This window comes from Haliotis rufescens, unplaced genomic scaffold (genome assembly GCF_023055435.1).
Source record: "Haliotis rufescens isolate VD_foot unplaced genomic scaffold, xgHalRufe1.0.p SCAF_2, whole genome shotgun sequence".
Lineage (NCBI taxonomy): Eukaryota > Metazoa > Mollusca > Gastropoda > Lepetellida > Haliotidae > Haliotis > Haliotis rufescens.
The window spans coordinates 45,813,996-45,832,254 of record NW_025963890.1 but is presented as its reverse complement, the minus strand read 5'-3'; the positions used below and the strand labels follow the sequence as shown (position 1 = coordinate 45,832,254).

At 42.2% G+C, this 18,259-nt stretch overlaps 1 protein-coding gene across 1 annotated transcript; it reads left to right on the top strand.

The window, feature by feature from the left end:
* The first annotated feature begins 132 nt into the window (after positions 1-132).
* On the top strand, positions 133-16,741 carry LOC124142239 (uncharacterized threonine-rich GPI-anchored glycoprotein PJ4664.02-like). The gene is made up of 5 exons (XM_048399334.1): positions 133-183; positions 751-891; positions 2,317-2,479; positions 4,864-4,998; positions 5,617-16,741. Exons 1-5 carry the CDS (start codon positions 133-135, stop codon positions 15,597-15,599), a joined length of 10,473 nt encoding a protein of 3,490 aa, XP_048255291.1. The 3' UTR covers positions 15,600-16,741.
* Positions 16,742-18,259: the final 1,518 nt, after the last annotated feature.

Below are 18,259 nucleotides of genomic sequence, written 5' to 3'. Positions count from 1 at the left end.
TGTTTCTGGACCATCCCAATGTTTTAATGAACAGTATGTAGACTTTCACTTATCACCATAGCCTCTTCCGGGTCTCGCAATATTGCGCACTGACAGCCCACGATGGCGTCTGAATAAAGAACACTTAAAAGGATGACGACTGTGGTTAAGATTTGTGCGCAGCCTATGGAGGAGGTTCAACAAGTAACTCAAAATATAGACGACCGGTGTAACTGGTTAACATCGAATACAAAAACGGGCCGGTGATAATATAAGGGTAACGCTATTTTTCAGAGCATTATCATTTGCAGAAGCCCGAGGTCTTCCATTAACTGGCCGACGAAGGAGGGCAGTTGAAAAGACCTCGGGCTTCTGCAAATGATAATGCCCTGAAAAAGAGCGTTACCGTTATTATAGCAAAATGGATGGAAATTGTTATAAAATAACAAGAAACAACAATATCGGCTTTGAATTATTTACTGCAATAATTATGAATGTCACTCACCCAATTTTACAAATATGGAAACGTCATAGAACAAACCAGATGACGTCACTATTGAACGTGACGTCACCTATCCCTACCCTATGGCTTCACCTAACAACGGGTGTGATAATGGCCCGTCGTAAAGCAATGTGAGGGCATGATCAAGTTACAATGTGGCCCGCTGGTTTCTGGTAACATGCGGGCGGTTTAATGATAAGTCTATCCATTTTAGCTATAATAGTTGATAAGTCAATTGTTTTTACGCATTTCTTTTTATGTTCCTTTAGGTCGACACATTCCAGATCACCATGGCAACTGATGGCACGGCGTCAGTCGTGATACTGTTCTATGAAAGGATAGAATGGGTGTATGATAATTCTGACTTTATGGCTCTATATGAAGGCACAGAACCCTCCGTTCGTACACAGGTAAGTTGGTTCTGTTTGAAAGAGTATGAGATATATAGTTGATACAATAGTAATGCATAAAACGCATGTGGAGGTTCAGTTATGAATATGGTCGATTATCTTGTGAGTGAGTGAGTTCGGTTAGACACCGCTGTGAACAGAATTTGAGCTATATCACGGCCTGTCAGGTTAAAATGGGAGGAAAACGCGAATCTAGTTATGGAACAGTTTACACATTTGCTGAAGCCCCCAAGCATGGGTATAGTGATGACAATGTTCACTATATGGGTGAATCTGGGGTTCGAATCCAAGACTAGAGGATCCTCGCTCGACGAACTGACGCTCCTCTGCACAGCAACTTGGAGTGTCCAGAGACGATTGGTTGACTCTTGTCACCAGACGCTGTTCTGGGGAACAAACAGCACAGTCAAAACGTCAGGCGGATGACCCGGGCGCAACATGTGAGACCATTGGCACTGTCTCCCTGCTGGGGGCTGGGGCTTGGGGCTTGGGGCTTGGGGCTTGGGGCTTGGGGCTTGGGGCTTGGTGGGGGTGGGGTGGGGTGGGGTGGGGTGGGGTGGGGTGTAGGTTTAGTTTCTCTTCCTGAATTACGCACTCACCAACAGTGAAGCTTAATCATGGCGGGATGTAAAGAACTACCCAGAACAATGAAGAACGTGCGCCCCCAACCTGATGACGTCGTAAATTGGACGACGTTACTTTTGTGAGGGAAGCGTATGGTGAGTTGTTCACCATAGATGCAGCTGGGCAACGTAGATAAACGCAATGGTCGAACGATCGCTTCCAAAAGTGGGAGAGATACGACAATCCGTGTTTGGAGAAATGTGCAGCATTTAATGTTACAGTATTATTTGTGCAGCAAATCGACGTGAAAATTACACAAGACTTAACCCCACTGTACATAAAATGGAGTTATCCGACATTGCCGAGGTCGGATTGTATTCAGGGTGTCATAATAATTCAAATACAACTAAATGCTTTGTGTTTCTGAGCTGGCTGTATATTTATCTGACTTGTGACGTTTACATTGTCTATCTGAGCTGACTGTATGTTTATCTGACTTGTGACGTTCACATTGTGTATCTAAGCTGGCTGTATATTTATCTGACTTGTGACGTTTACGTTGTCTATCTGAGCTGGCTGTATATTTATCTGACTTGTGACGTTCACATTGTGTATCTGAGCTGGCTGTATGTGTATCTGACTTGTGACGTTCACATTGTGTATCTAAGCTGGCGGTATATCTATCTGACTTGTGACGTTCACATAGTGTATCTAAGCTGGCTGCTTATTTATCTGACTCTGTGACTTCACAATGTGTATCTCAGATGGCTGTACACGTCGCTGACTGTGCGACGTTCACAATGTGTATCTGAGCTGGCTGTATACATATCTGACTACATATCCGCTAATTGTGCGTTCCAGAGCGGCTTCTTAGCTGGTGATGGGATGAAGTCGTACCTGCTGCCGGGATCCAAGTCTGAGGAACTCATCAACATTACTAAACTGTCTAACGTTGGCGTTGCTGGCAAATTCATCTTCCGAGTTGACTCCGAAATCCTTCCCGTGCACCTCCCTGACACCACAAGTCAGTATCTTTTATACTAATCTAAAGCTTATTTATTGTTTTTTTACGTGTGAATAATGCCACACAATAGAAATGTGTCTGAAGATTGATATTGAATTGACATTGGATAACTTATCATAAATTGACATTGAATGTATGATAATATATTTCCAGTTCATCGGTAAAAAAAATACCCAGATAATACAACAGATTACTAACAGATTACCAATGAAACAAAGAACTTCCATACAGTCATCCTGGAGATGTGGATGAGAGTTAAATTTTAGCGCAAGCCTAAAAGTGCAAAGGAAAATACATCTGCATTGTTGTATCTATTCATATTTGATATAGAAACTAAATATATTAGTTACGCAACATGTTTTTTTTACGATGCACAAAACCCAACTGTCTCCTTCAAAAAGAAAAATAATTTGAAAAATAACTTTCTACTTCTAACTGACAAATATAATAAAAACAATTTGAAGGTGTTTGAGAGTAAATATGACCCAACAATACATATTTAAGTTTAAGTTTCACAACATGACTGGTTCATTACTTTCATAACTAAAGAGTCCATGAATATAATTTAATAAAATAAATTTCACGTTTACAAGTTCATAGCATAGATTTTACAAATTTTAACCTCTAAACCTTGCCTTATTTAATGCCTGGTCCAACTGTAAAAAGCAAGGCTTCAATGATACTGCTCATGCATATGCTGTCAGATACTTGTGGTAATTTGGCCTACCTATTAGAAGTTGCATCTTCATAAATAATCACAGAAACACGTAACACATCCTCCGTAAGGCGTAATAATAAAACAACACTGTCCGAAGCGAATAAAATACATGTCTAAAGGATAGTACTGCAATGATTGTCAGTTGTCAGGAACCGATAAACTTTGCAGGAATGACAAATCACCGATATTATCATTTCGAAATTAGCCGACAATGATGGCTGTCAACAGCGGTGACAACCATGCGTGGTCTCGTCCCGTCTAGCAAAGTAAGCTTTGGCGGTCGCGCATTTCGAAAGCAAAACTAGTTTATGAGTAAAGGTTTGTCACCGGAAATACTGGTACCGGAAGTAGCCTTTCGCGAGTCTTACCGTCCTTATACTGCTCGAGCGGGTAATTTCCGGCACAGACAGTCAATAGTCTGCGCTGGGCAGATCTTTGTAACATCAAACACATTCGTGATGACCTGAGACGTGTGAAAAGAGAGCCTCAACCATTACTTGACCTCACACAAATGGAACAGGTCCTCATGCATGACTGGAGTGAGTGAGTGAGTTGGGTTTTACGCCGCTTTTAACATTATTCCAGTTATATCACGGCGTGTCAGCTTAGTGTGGGAGGAAAGCCCGAAGTGATGCAGGTCTCAGACGTTTACCACTTCGGTGAAACCAACGAACACGGGTATGGTGCTGACAAACCTAGAAACATAATCGGGGCGAACCGGGATTCGAACCCACAATCATAGGTTTCTGGCGTGCCCAAGGGACGCAACTCTGCACAGCGAATCGCGGTGCCTTAGACGACTGGGCCACCCGTGCCCCCCATGCATGACTGGAACATCCCACCTGTTAGTGTTGCCTAGTCAGTGACGTAGGATACATCACATACAGAATGTTGGGGACACGGGTGGCCCAGTCGTCTAAGGCGCCGCGATTCGCTGTGCAGAGTTGCGTCCCTTGGGCAGGCCAGAAACCTGATTGTGGGTTCGAATCCCGGTTCGCCCCAATTATGTTTCTCGGTTTGTCAGCACCATACCCGTGCTCATGGGTTTCATCGAAGTGGCAAACGTCTGAGACCTGCATCACTTCGGGCTTTCCTCCCACATTAAGCTGACACGCCGTGATATATCTAGAATACTGTTAAAAGCGGTGATCGTGAACCCGGATGAAAGCATAGTGTCCTTGGCCTATGTGTTCCATATTCTACTTCCGGCCCACTGGTACAAAGCACGTGCTTCAGTTGTATGGAACAATACATAATAACACTTTAATGTGGTGCATACCTGCTTTTTTGGTTGCGTATATATATTAAACATATTTTTTTTATTTTTGTCATGACATGACTGAAAAGGGAATATCTTTCCTTCCCACAGAGTCTCCATACTGACACAGCCATCGCTCTAATTCGCCGACCCATACTTGCCGTAAAAGGTGACTATGCGTGTCGTAAGAGGCGACAAACGATGCGTGGAACGATGCCCATGATGCCAATCACTGGATTGTCTGGTCCAGACTCGATTATGTACAGACCGCCGTCATATAGCTTGAATATTGCTGAGAGCGGCGTTAAACAACAAACATCACCCATCGCCAAGCCCACCCCTGCAACATCCTCTGCCAAGCATCTTGTTACGACTTATTGATTTCAATACCAATATCGCTAATTTCAGGTTCTGCACAGAGAACTACTGACACAACAACCCCAACAACAATCGCTGACAACATTACTCCAAGGCAGTCAACTTCATCAACATCACTGACGTCTACATCAACGTCCCCGATCTCCGATACAACGCCTCATTCAGGTGCTACACCAGTATACACATTGCTGACAACATTTCCCTCCCTTTCTGAAGTGATAAAAACATGCGTGTATTTATCATGTGTGATTATCTCGCAAAGTTTGTAAAATTCGAGTAGCTTTCATTTGTTATGATAATTATTATGATAATTATTATTATTTTGAGTAGGTAAATGATGGGTGATTCTTATACTTATAATAGTGAGTAATCTCATGTAAATAAAGGCGTGAGTGTCTTTGTACATACATTGAAAGCTTGCCTTGTCGAACTTCATGATCCCGACAAAACCCTTTTTAATTTATCACTATTTGACCCGGTTGAAGTCGATGTCGGATGAGTCGATATATTTACCGGTTCCCTGCAACACATTTATATAATCTTTGAACACATTTAAATATTATCAAGGTCCAACATCTAGTTTAAGACGATATATATTTCATTGTCCACATTACACGTTTGCGACGTTTGATGACTTGTGTGATATATGCTGTGCCTTTGATAATTCAACTTTTCAAAATTAATTTTACCAATATGTCTTATTCCAAGTATTTATGATTAATTTGTTTTCTCAATCGCCGACCGAGTTATCACTTTTCTTTTCTATGCCATTTTCACTGTCAGACACATCTACGACGATACGCGCGTCAGAAGTAGCTGAAACGACGACCATAACTGCTTCACCGTCTGATTCATCGGCTACGACAGTGGCCTCTCCGTCAGATGCAACGTCATCGTTAACAGTGACCTCTCCCGCAGATACAAAATCGTCTGCATCTTCTTCACTGCAAGATCAAACATCTGTAACAGAGACCTCTCCATCAAATACTATAACATCCCTAACAGAGACTTCCCCGTCAAATACAATAATATCTCTAACAGAGACCTCCCCGTCAAATACAATAACATCTGTAACAGAGACTTCCCCGTCAAATACAATAACATCCGTAAAAGAGACCTCCCCGTCAAATACAATAACATCTGTAACAGAGACTTCCCCGTCAAATAAAATAACATCCGTAACAGAGACCTCCCCGTCAAATACATTAACATCTGTAACAGATACTTCCCCGTCAAATACAATAACATCTGTAACAGAGACTTCTCCGTCAAATAAAATAACATCCGTAACAGAGACCTCCCCGTCAAATACAATAACATCCGTAAAAGAGACATCCCCGTCAAATACAATAACATCTGTAACAGAGACTTCCCTGTCAAATACAATAACATCCGTAATAGAGACCTCCCCGTCAAATACAATAACATCTGTAACAGAGACCTCCCCGTCAAATACATTAACATCTGTAACAGAGACATCACCGTCAAATACAATAACATCCGTAATAGAGACCTCCCCGTCAAATACAATAACATCTGTAACAGAGACCTCCCCGTCAAATACAATAACATCTGTAACAGAGACCTCCCCGTCAAATACAATAACATCTGTAACAGAGACTTCTCCGTCAAATACAATAACATCCGTAAAAGAGACCTCCCCGTCAAATACAATAACATCCGTAACAGAGACCTCCCCGTCAAATACAATAACATCTGTAACAGAGACTTCCCCGTCAAATACAATAACATATGTAACAGAGACCTCCCCGTTAGATATGATATCATCTACACCTGCTTCGCTGTCAGATCTACTAACTGTAACCTACACGTCAAATACCGCCACTGCTTCATCATCGGAAATAACACCAACTACACCTGCTTTACGATCGGATCCAACATCTATTCTACCTGCTTCTTTATCGAATCCAACATCTACTTCACCTGGTTCATCATCGGATCCAACATCTGCAACACCTGGTTCATCATCGGATCCAACATCTACTACACCTGGTTCATCATCGGATCCAACACCAACAACACCTGGTTCATCATCGGTTTCAACAATAAATACCCTTATTTCATCACCGGATCTTACATCTACTACATCTGCTTCGTCATCAGATCCACCATCAACCACATCTGCTTTATTATCGGATCCAACATCAACCACACCTGATTTATCATCGGATACAACATCTACTACACCTGCGTCATCATCAGATCCAACATCCACCACATCTGCTTTATTATCGGATGAAACATCAACTACACCTGATTCATCCTCGGATCCAACATGTACTGAACCTGCTTCGTCATCAGATCCAACATCAACCACACCTGCTTTATTATCGGATCCAACTTCAACTACAACTGCTTCAGCGGAGCCAACATCTACAACAACTGCTTCATCGGACCTAACATCAGCTCCATATGGTTCATCCTCGGATTCAACACCAATGACACCTTTTTCATCATCCGATCTAACATCAACTGAACCTGCTTCATCATCCGATCTAACATCAACTGAACCTGCTTCATCATCCGATCTAACATCAACTACACCTGATTCACCCTCGGATCCAACATCTACTACACCTCCTTCATCATCAGATCCAACATCAACCACACCTGATTTGTTATCGGAGCCAACAACTACAACAACTGCTTCATCGGACCTAACATCAGCTCCATATGGTTCATCTTCGGATTCAACACCAATGACACCTTTTTCATCATCGGATCTAACATCAATTGAACCTGCTTCATCATCGGATCTAACAACAACTACACCTGATTCACCCTCGGATCCAACATCTACTACACCTTCTTCATCATCAGATCCAACATCAATTACACCTGATTTGTTATCGGAGCCAAAATCTACAACAACTGCTTCATCGGACCTAACATCAGCTGCACATGCTTCATCCTCGGATCCAACACTAATTACACATTCTTCATCATCGGATCTAACATCAACTGAACCTGCTTCGTCATCGGATCTAACATCAGCTACACCTGATTTGTTATCGGAGCCAACATCTACAACAACTGCTTCATCGGACCTAACACCAGCTACACATGCTTCATCCTCGGATCCAACACTAATTACACATTCTTCATCATCTGATCTAACATCAACTGCACCTGCTTCATCATCGGATCCAACATCAGCTACACCTGATTCTTCATCAAATCCATCATCAACTACAACTGCTTCATGGGACCCAACATCAACTATACCTGCTCTATCATCGGATCCAACACTATCTACACCTGCTTCATCATCGGATCCAACATCAACCACACCTGCTACATCATCGGATCCAACCTCTACTACACCTGATTTGTCATCAGATCTAACATCATCCACACCTGCTTTATTATCGGATCCAACTTCAACTACAACAGCTTCATCGGAGCCAACATCAACAACAACTGCTTCATCGGACCTAACATCAGCTGCACATGCTTCATCCTCGGATCCAACACTAATTACACATTCTTCAACATCGGATCTAACATCAACTGCACCTGCTTCATCATCGGTTTCAACAATAAATACCCTTATTTCATCACCGGATCTTACATCTACTACATCTGCTTCGTCATCAGATCCACCATCAACCACTTCTGCTTTATTATCGGATCCAACATCAACCACACCTGATTCATCATCGGATACAACAACTACTACACCTGCGTCGTCATCAGATCCAACATCCACCACATCTGCTTCATCATCGGATCTAACATCAACTACACCTGATTCACCCTCGGATCCAACATCTACTACACCTCCTTCATCATCAGATCCAACATCAATTACACCTGATTTGTTATCGGAGCCAACAACTACAACAACTGCTTCATCGGACCTAACATCAGCTCCATATGGTTCATCTTCGGATTCAACACCAATGACACCTTTTTCATCATCGGATCTAACATCAACTGAACCTGCTTCATCATCGGATCTAACAACAACTACACCTGATTCACCCTCGTATCCAACATCTACTACACCTTCTTCATCATCAGATCTAACATCAATTACACCTGATTTGTTATCGGAGCCAAAATCTACAACAACTGCTTCATCGGACCTAACATCAGCTGCACATGCTTCATCCTCGGATCCAACACTAATTACACATTCTTCATCATCGGATCTAACATCAACTGAACCTGCTTCATCATCGGATCTAACATCAGCTACACCTGATTTGTTATCGGAGCCAACATCTACAACAACTGCTTCATCGGACCTTACACCAGCTACACATGCTTCATCCTCGGATCCAACACTAATTACACATTCTTCATCATCTGATCTAACATCAACTGCACCTGCTTCATCATCGGATCCAACATCAGCTACACCTGATTCTTCATCGAATCCATCATCAACTACAACTGCTTCATCGGACCCAACATCAACTATACCTGCTCTATCATCGGATCCAACACTATCTACACCTGCTTCATCATCGGATCTAACATCAACCACACCTGCTACATCATCCGATCCAACCTCTACTACACCTGATTTGTCATCAGATCTAACATCATCCACACCTGCTTTATTATCGGATCCAACTTCAACTACAACAGCTTCATCGGAGCCAACATCAACAACAACTGCTTCATCGGACCTAACATCAGCTGCACATGCTTCATCCTCGGATCCAACACTAATTACACATTCTTCAACATCGGATCTAACATCAACTGCACCTGCTTCATCATCGGTTTCAACAATAAATACCCTTATTTCATCACCGGATCTTACATCTACTACATCTGCTTCGTCATCAGATCCACCATCAACCACTTCTGCTTTATTATCGGATCCAACATCAACCACACCTGATTCACCCTCGGATCCAACATCTACTACACCTCCTTCATCATCAGATCCAACATCAATTACACCTGATTTGTTATCGGAGCCAACAACTACAACAACTGCTTCATCGGACCTAACATCAGCTCCATATGGTTCATCTTCGGATTCAACACCAATGACACCTTTTTCATCATCGGATCTAACATCAACTGAACCTGCTTCATCATCGGATCTAACAACAACTACACCTGATTCACCCTCGGATCCAACATCTACTACACCTTCTTCATCATCAGATCCAACATCAATTACACCTGATTTGTTATCGGAGCCAAAATCTACAACAACTGCTTCATCGGACCTAACATCAGCTGCACATGCTTCATCCTCGGATCCAACACTAATTACACATTCTTCATCATCGGATCTAACATCAACTGAACCCGCTTCATCATCGGATCTAACATCAGCTACACCTGATTTGTTATCGGAGCCAACATCTACAACAGCTGCTTCATCGGACCTAACACCAGCTACACATGCTTCATCCTCGGATCCAACACTAATTACACATTCTTCATCATCTGATCTAACATCAACTGCACCTCCTTCATCATCGGATCCAACATCAGCTACACCTGATTCTTCATCGAATCCATCATCAACTACAACTGCTTCATGGGACCCAACATCAACTATACCTGCTCTATCATCGGATCCAACACTATCTACACCTGCTTCATCATCGGATCCAACATCAACCACACCTGCTACATCATCCGATCTAACTTCTACTACACCTGATTTGTCATCAGATCTAACATCATCCACACCTGCTTTATTATCGGATCCAACTTCAACTACAACAGCTTCATCGGAGCCAACATCAACAACAACTGCTTCATCGGACCTAACATCAGCTGCACATGCTTCATCCTCGGATCCAACACTAATTACACATTCTTCAACATCGGATCTAACATCAACTGCACCTGCTTCATCATCGGATCTAACATCAGCTACACCTGATTCATCATCGGATCCATCATCAACTGCACCTGCTTTGTCATCAGATCCGACACTAACCTCACCTGCTACATCATCGGATGTAACATCAACTGCACCTGCATCATCATCGGATCCAACATCAGCCACACCTTCTACATCATCCGATCCAACATCAACTGCATCTGCTTTATCATCAGAACAAACATCTACTAAACCTGCTACTTCATCAAATCCAACATCAACCACGTCTGCTTTATTATCGGATCCAACATCAACAACACCTAATTCATCATCGGATCGAACACTATCTATACCTGTTTCGTCATCAGATCTAACATCAACTACAACTACTTCATCATCGGATCAAACACCATCTACATCTGCTTCAACATCAAATCCAACATCTACAACATTAGCTACACATCCTTTATCATCGGATTCAACACTAACTGAAACTTCTTCATCAACGGGTCCAATATCAACTGCACCTGCTTCGTCATCAGATCCAACATCAACCACGACTGCTTTTTTATCGGATCCAACATCAACTACACCAGATTCATCATCGGATTCATCATCAACTACAACTGCTTCATCATCGGACCCAACATCAACTACACTTGCTTCATCATCGGATGTAACATCAACCGCACCTGCTTCATCATCGGATCAAACATCAACTGCACCTGCTGCATCATCGGATTTTACATCTACTACACCTGCTTCGTCATCAGATCAAACATCATCCACACCTGCTTCATCGGATCAAACATCAACTGCACCTGCTGCATCATCGGATTTTAGATCTACTACACCTGCTTCATCATCGGATCCAACATCAACCACACCTACATCATCGGATCCAACATCAACTACATCTGCTTCATCATCGGAACAAACATCTACTACAGTTTCCTCATCATCAGATCCAACATCTACTGCACAAGTTTCATCATCAGATCCAACATCAACCACACTTGCTTCATTATCGGATCCAACATCAAGCACACCTTCTACATCCTCGGATCCAACATCAACCACACCTGCTTTATTATCGAATCCAAGATCAACTACACCTTCTTCATCATCAGATCCATCATCAACTACAACTGCTACATATCCGGATCCAACATCTACTACACCTGCTTCGTCATCAGATCCAACATCAAGCACACTTGCTTTATTATCGGATCCAACATCAACTGCACCTGCTTCATCACCTGATCCAACATCAACCACATCTGCTTCATCATCAGAACAAACATCTACTAAACCTGCTTCGTCATCAAATCCAACATCAACCACGCCTGCTTTATTATCGGATTCAACATCAACAACACCTTATTCATCATCGGATCGAACACTATCTATAACTGCTTCATCATCAGATCCAACATCAACTACAACTGCTTTATCATCGGATCTAACATCAACTGAACCTGATTTATCATCGGATCAAACATCAACCACACCTTCTACATCATCGGATCCAACACCATCTACATCTGCTTCAACATCAAATCCAACATCTACAACATTAGCTACACATCCTTTATCATCGGATTCAACACTAACTGAAACTTCTTCATCAACGGGTCCAACATCAACTGCACCTGCTTCGTCATCAGATCCAACATCAACCACGACTCCTTTTTTATCGGATCCAACATCAACTACACCAGATTCATCATCGGATCCATCATCAACTACAACTGCTTCATCATCGGAAGTAACATCAACCGCACCTGCTTCTTCATCGGATCAAACATCAACTGCACCTGCTGCATCATCGGATCTAACATCTACTACACCTGCTTCGTCATCAGATCCAACATCATCCACACCTGCGTTATTATCGAATCCAACATCAACCACACCTGCTTCATCATCGGATCTAACATCAATTGCACCTGCTTCATCCTCGGATCCAACATCAACCACACCTACAACATCGGATCCAACATCAACTACATCTGCTTCATCATCGGAACAAACATCTACTACAGTTTCTTCATCATCGGATCCAACATCCACTGCACGAGTTTCATCATCAGATCCAACATCAACCACACTTGCTTCATTATCGGATCCAACATCAAGCACACCTGCTTCATCATCGGATCCAACATCAACCACACCTGCTTTATTATCGAATCCAACATCAACTACACCTTCTTCATCATCAGATCCATTATCAACTACAACTGCTACATATCCGGATCCAACATCTACTACACCTGCTTCGTCATCAGATCCAACATCAAGCACACTTGCTTTATTATCGGATCCAACATCAACTACATCTCCTTCATCATCGGAACAAACATCTACTAAACCTGCTACATCATCAGATCCAACATCAACATCATCTGCTTCATCATCAAATCCAATATCAACAACACCTGAATCATCACCGGGCCCAACATCAACAGCACCTGCTTCATCCTCGGATCAAACAGTTACTACACCTGCTTCATCATCGGATCTAAAATCAACCGCACCTGCTTCATCGTCGGATCGAACATCTACTACACCTGCTTCATCATCGGATCAAACATCTACTACACCTGATTCGTCATCAGATCCAACATCAACTACAACTGCTTCATCAACTGACCCAACATTAACTACAACTGCTTCATCATCGTATCTCACATCAACTACATCTGCTTCCTCATCAAATCCAATATCAACTACACCTGTTTCATCATCGGATCCAACGTCAACTACACCTGATTCACCATCGGATCTAACATCAACTGCACCTGTTTCATCATCGTATCAAACATTAACCACACCTTCTACATCATCAGATCCAACATCAACTGCACCTGCTTTATTATCCGATCCAACATCTAGCAAACCTATTTCATCATCGGATCCAATATCTACTACACCTGCTTCGTCATCAGATCCAACATCAAACACACCTGCTTCATCATCGGATCCAACATCAACCACACCTGCTTTATTATCGAATCCAACATCAACTACACCTTCTTCATCATCAGATCCATTATCAACTACAACTGCTACATATCCGGATCCAACATCTACTACACCTGCTTCGTCATCAGATCCAACATCAAGCACACTTGCTTTATTATCGGATCCAACATCAACTACATCTGCTTCATCATCGGAACAAACATCTACTAAACCTGCTACATCATCAGATCCAACATCAACATCATCTGCTTCATCATCAAATCCAATATCAACAACACCTGAATCATCACCGGGCCCAACATCAACAGCACCTGCTTCATCCTCGGATCAAACAGTTACTACACCTGCTTCATCATCGGATCTAAAATCAACCGCACCTGCTTCATCGTCGGATCGAACATCTACTACACCTGCTTCATCATCGGATCAAACATCTACTACACCTGATTCGTCATCAGATCCAACATCAACTACAACTGCTTCATCAACTGACCCAACATCAACTACAACTGCTTCATCATCGTATCTCACATCAACTACATCTGCTTCCTCATCAAATCCAATATCAACTACACCTGTTTCATCATCGGATCCAACGTCAACTACACCTGATTCACCATCGGATCTAACATCAACTGCACCTGTTTCATCATCGTATCAAACATTAACCACACCTTCTACATCATCAGATCCAACATCAACTGCACCTGCTTTATTATCCGATCCAACATCTAGCAAACCTATTTCATCATCGGATCCAATATCTACTACACCTGCTTCGTCATCAGATCCAACATCAAACACACCTGCTTTATTATCGGAAATAATATCAACTACACCGGATTCATCATCGGATCCAACATCAACTACAACTGCTTCATCATCGGATCCAACACAAACTACACCTGATTCATCAACAGACCCAACATCAACTTCACCTGCTTCATCTTCGGATCAAACATCTACTACACCTGTTTCATCATCGGATCCAACATCAACTACAACTGCTTCATTATCGGATCCAACACAAACTACACCTGATTCATCATCGAATCTAACATCAACAACACCTGCTTCATCCTCGGATCCAACATCTACTACACCTGCTTCATCATCGGATCAAACATCTACTACAGCTGATTCGTCATCAGATCCAACATCGACTACAACTGCTTCATCAACGGACCCAACATCAACTACATCTGCTTCATCATTAAATCCAATATCAACTACACCTGTTTCATCATCGGATCCAACGTCAACTACACCTGATTCATCAACGGACCCAACATCAACTACAACTGCTTCATCATCGGATCCAACGTCAACTACACCTGATTCATCAACGGACCGAACATCAACTACACCTGATTCACCATCGGATCTAACATCAACTGCACCTGTTTCATCATCGGATCTCACATCAACCACACCTTCTACATCACCAGATCCAACATCAACTGCACCTGCCCCGTCATCAGAACCAACAACAATCACGCCTGTTTTATTATCGGATCCAACATCAATCGCATCTGCTTTATTATCAGATCCAATATCAACTGCACCTGCATCATCGGGTCCAACATCAACTACAACTGCTTTACCATCGGATGAAACATCTACTACACCTGTCTCAATATCGTATTCATCATCAACCACACCTGCTCGGGACGAGAGATCGGAGAGTTCAACATCCCTTCACACCTCTGCACTGTCAGTTGTTACCCCCCATCTGGTAGGCGGCGCCTTGGCAGTGGTTATTCTGATGGCGGTGGGGGTGCTACAGATCGCCCTGTCGTTGCAGTTCATACAAAAGTTCAGGGAAGGGTTTCAACAGAGAGGACAGCGGAGAGACAGGGCTGTCGGTGAGAGACAAATGAACTTGCCAGTAAAGATTGTCACATCAGGTCCTGGGTACTACCAACACTCTCTGTACACAAATGGCAAACCAAGGTGACAACATGAATAGTAGTCCATTCGCCCATATGCATTCTATCAGACCATCGGGCAACAGGAATATCAGCCTTTTCCGCGCATATGCACATCCAGCAGGACAACATGACCATTAGCCACTACGCACGCGTACGCATCTAACATGCCTGGGTGACAAGATTAACCTCAGCCTCTATGTCAATATACATGTCCAGCAGGCTAACGTGATAACATGAATATTAGCATCTATGCACGCGTACACATCTAACAGGCCTGGGTGACAAGATGAATTTCAGCCTCTATATCAATATGCACATCCAGCAGGCTAACGTGATAACATGAATATTAGCATCGACGCACGCGTACACATCCAACGGGCCTGGGTGACAACGTAGATCTGATCCTTTACGTCAATATGCATATCCAGCAGGCTAACGTGATAACTTGAATATTAGCCTCTACGCCCGCGTACACCTCTAATAACAGGCATCGATGACAACATGAATCTCAGCCTCTACGCACATATGCACATCCAGCAGGCTGCGGTGTTAACATGGCTTTTAGATGTAATCTCTACATGTATGACATCAGCTCACATCTGTCGGGCCGTGGTCATCATCGCACGCTGCATGTCACTCTTGCGTTTTCTTTACACATCTGGGTGACCATGGAGACCAAATGATAATCTTGACGCTCTATGTTCTATGCATAAAATAGCAGAAAGCGGACATTTACAATAACATCCTACTTGGGAGCCCTGGGGAAAACTAGACACTGGACGCTAGCTATCACTAGCACACCTTCACACCCTCTTTAAATCCTCTGAGCAGTGGGCATTTACTTTTCTCTTTGGCAGCAGCACTAACGTTAAGACTAATCTTTGCAAAATAACGTTTCTGAGTATATTTCTGTCTGACATGATCTAACAGCATGTGGGGGATATAATGAACGCCGGGTATAGAGGTGTGACCAACACATATATTATATGTTTTTAAGTATTTTACTATAGACACTTCTACATTTATATTTATTTTCCTTTTAAGTTCATCCTTTTTGTTATATACATATTTATTGAAACATGGTGGGTAACATGAATGAGATGAAGCGGTCTGAAAATCATCTAGTTAGGGCACGAATAAAGCAGTAGCCGTTTGGGAGATAATGTGATTTTATACTTTCCTCCACATTCAGAGACCAGTTGTATATATTTAGTTATTTTTCCTATGACATTTAATGTGGCACTGGACAACATCAATTTGTTTTGTTTTTAAAATAGTTGGTCGATACATTTCATGATCAAATTGCTAAGGTTTACCAGAAAGAAAAAAGGCTACGTTTCACCATAAACATGACTGTGACAGTTTCGCGTGCCTAAATTCTAAAATTATCGTGTTTACACCTTATCACTCATTAAACCTTATGAGCCATCCTTGTATACATAACATTGTGTATAAAACCTTTGCATGCACACTGATGTTATATAGTACACAACATGAAATAGAAGGCCACCCTTGTGGTTTATATACAACATGGGATAGAAGCTTAAGGCCGCCCTTGTAATTTACACACAACATGAAACAGAAGGCCACCCTTGTTGGTCACACACAACATGAAAGAGAAGGCCACCCTTGGAGTTTACACACAAAATGAAATAGAAGGCCACCCTTGTAGTTTACACACAACATGAAATAGAAGGCCACCCTTGGAGTTTACACACAACACGAAATAGAAGGCCACCCTTGGAGTTTACACACAACATGAAATAGAAGGCCACCCTTGTAATTTACACACAACATGACATAGAAGGCCACCCTTGTTGTTTACACACAACATGAAATAGAAGCCCACCCTTGTAGTTTATACACAACATGGGATAGAAGCTTAAGGCCGTCCTTGTAGGTAGTTTACACACAAAATGAAATAGAAGACCACCCTTCTAGTTTACACATAACATGTGATAGAAGGCCACCCTTTGAATATCTATGTTACAAGGAATATGTCAAATCAGGGAATATTTTAACTCCCTGAAATTTTCAGAGACTATATCTAATATTTCATTCTCGCAGGGAGTATACATAATCCCTAACATAGTTTACACACAACATGAAACAGAAGGCCACCCTTGTTGGTTACACACAACATGAAATAGAAGGCCACCCTTGGAGTTTACACACAATATGAAATAGAAGCCCACCCTTGTAGTTTATACACAGCATGGGATAGAAGCTTAAGGCCGTCCTTGTAGGTAGTTTACACACAAAATGAAATAGAAGGCCACCCTTCTAGTTTACACATAACATGAGATGGAAGGCCACCCTTGGAGTTTACACACAACATGAAATAGAAGGCCACCCTTGTAATTTACACACAACATGACATAGAAGGCCACCCTTGTTGTTTACACACAACATGAAATAGAAGCCCACCCTTGTAGTTTATACACAACATGGGATAGAAGCTTAAGGCCGTCCTTGTAGGTAGTTTACACACAAAATGAAATAGAAGACCACCCTTCTAGTTTACACATAACATGTGATAGAAGGCCACCCTTTGAATATCTATGTTACAAGGAATATGTCAAATCAGGGAATATTTTAACTCCCTGAAATTTTCAGAGAATATATCTAATATTTCATTCTCGCAGGGAGTATACATAATCCCTAACATTTTCAGGTATTATACATA

Excerpts from the sequence above, each read along its gene's own strand:
- LOC124142239 (XM_048399334.1), top strand. The coding sequence starts at position 133 with ATGACGACTGTGGTTAAGATTTGTGCGCAGCCTATGGAGGAGGTTCAA. Across the intron at positions 184-750 it reads CTATGGAGGAGGTTCAACAA|GTCGACACATTCCAGATCAC; the intron begins GTAACTCAAAAT and ends ATGTTCCTTTAG. Across the intron at positions 4,999-5,616 it reads CGATACAACGCCTCATTCAG|ACACATCTACGACGATACGC; the intron begins GTGCTACACCAG and ends TTTCACTGTCAG.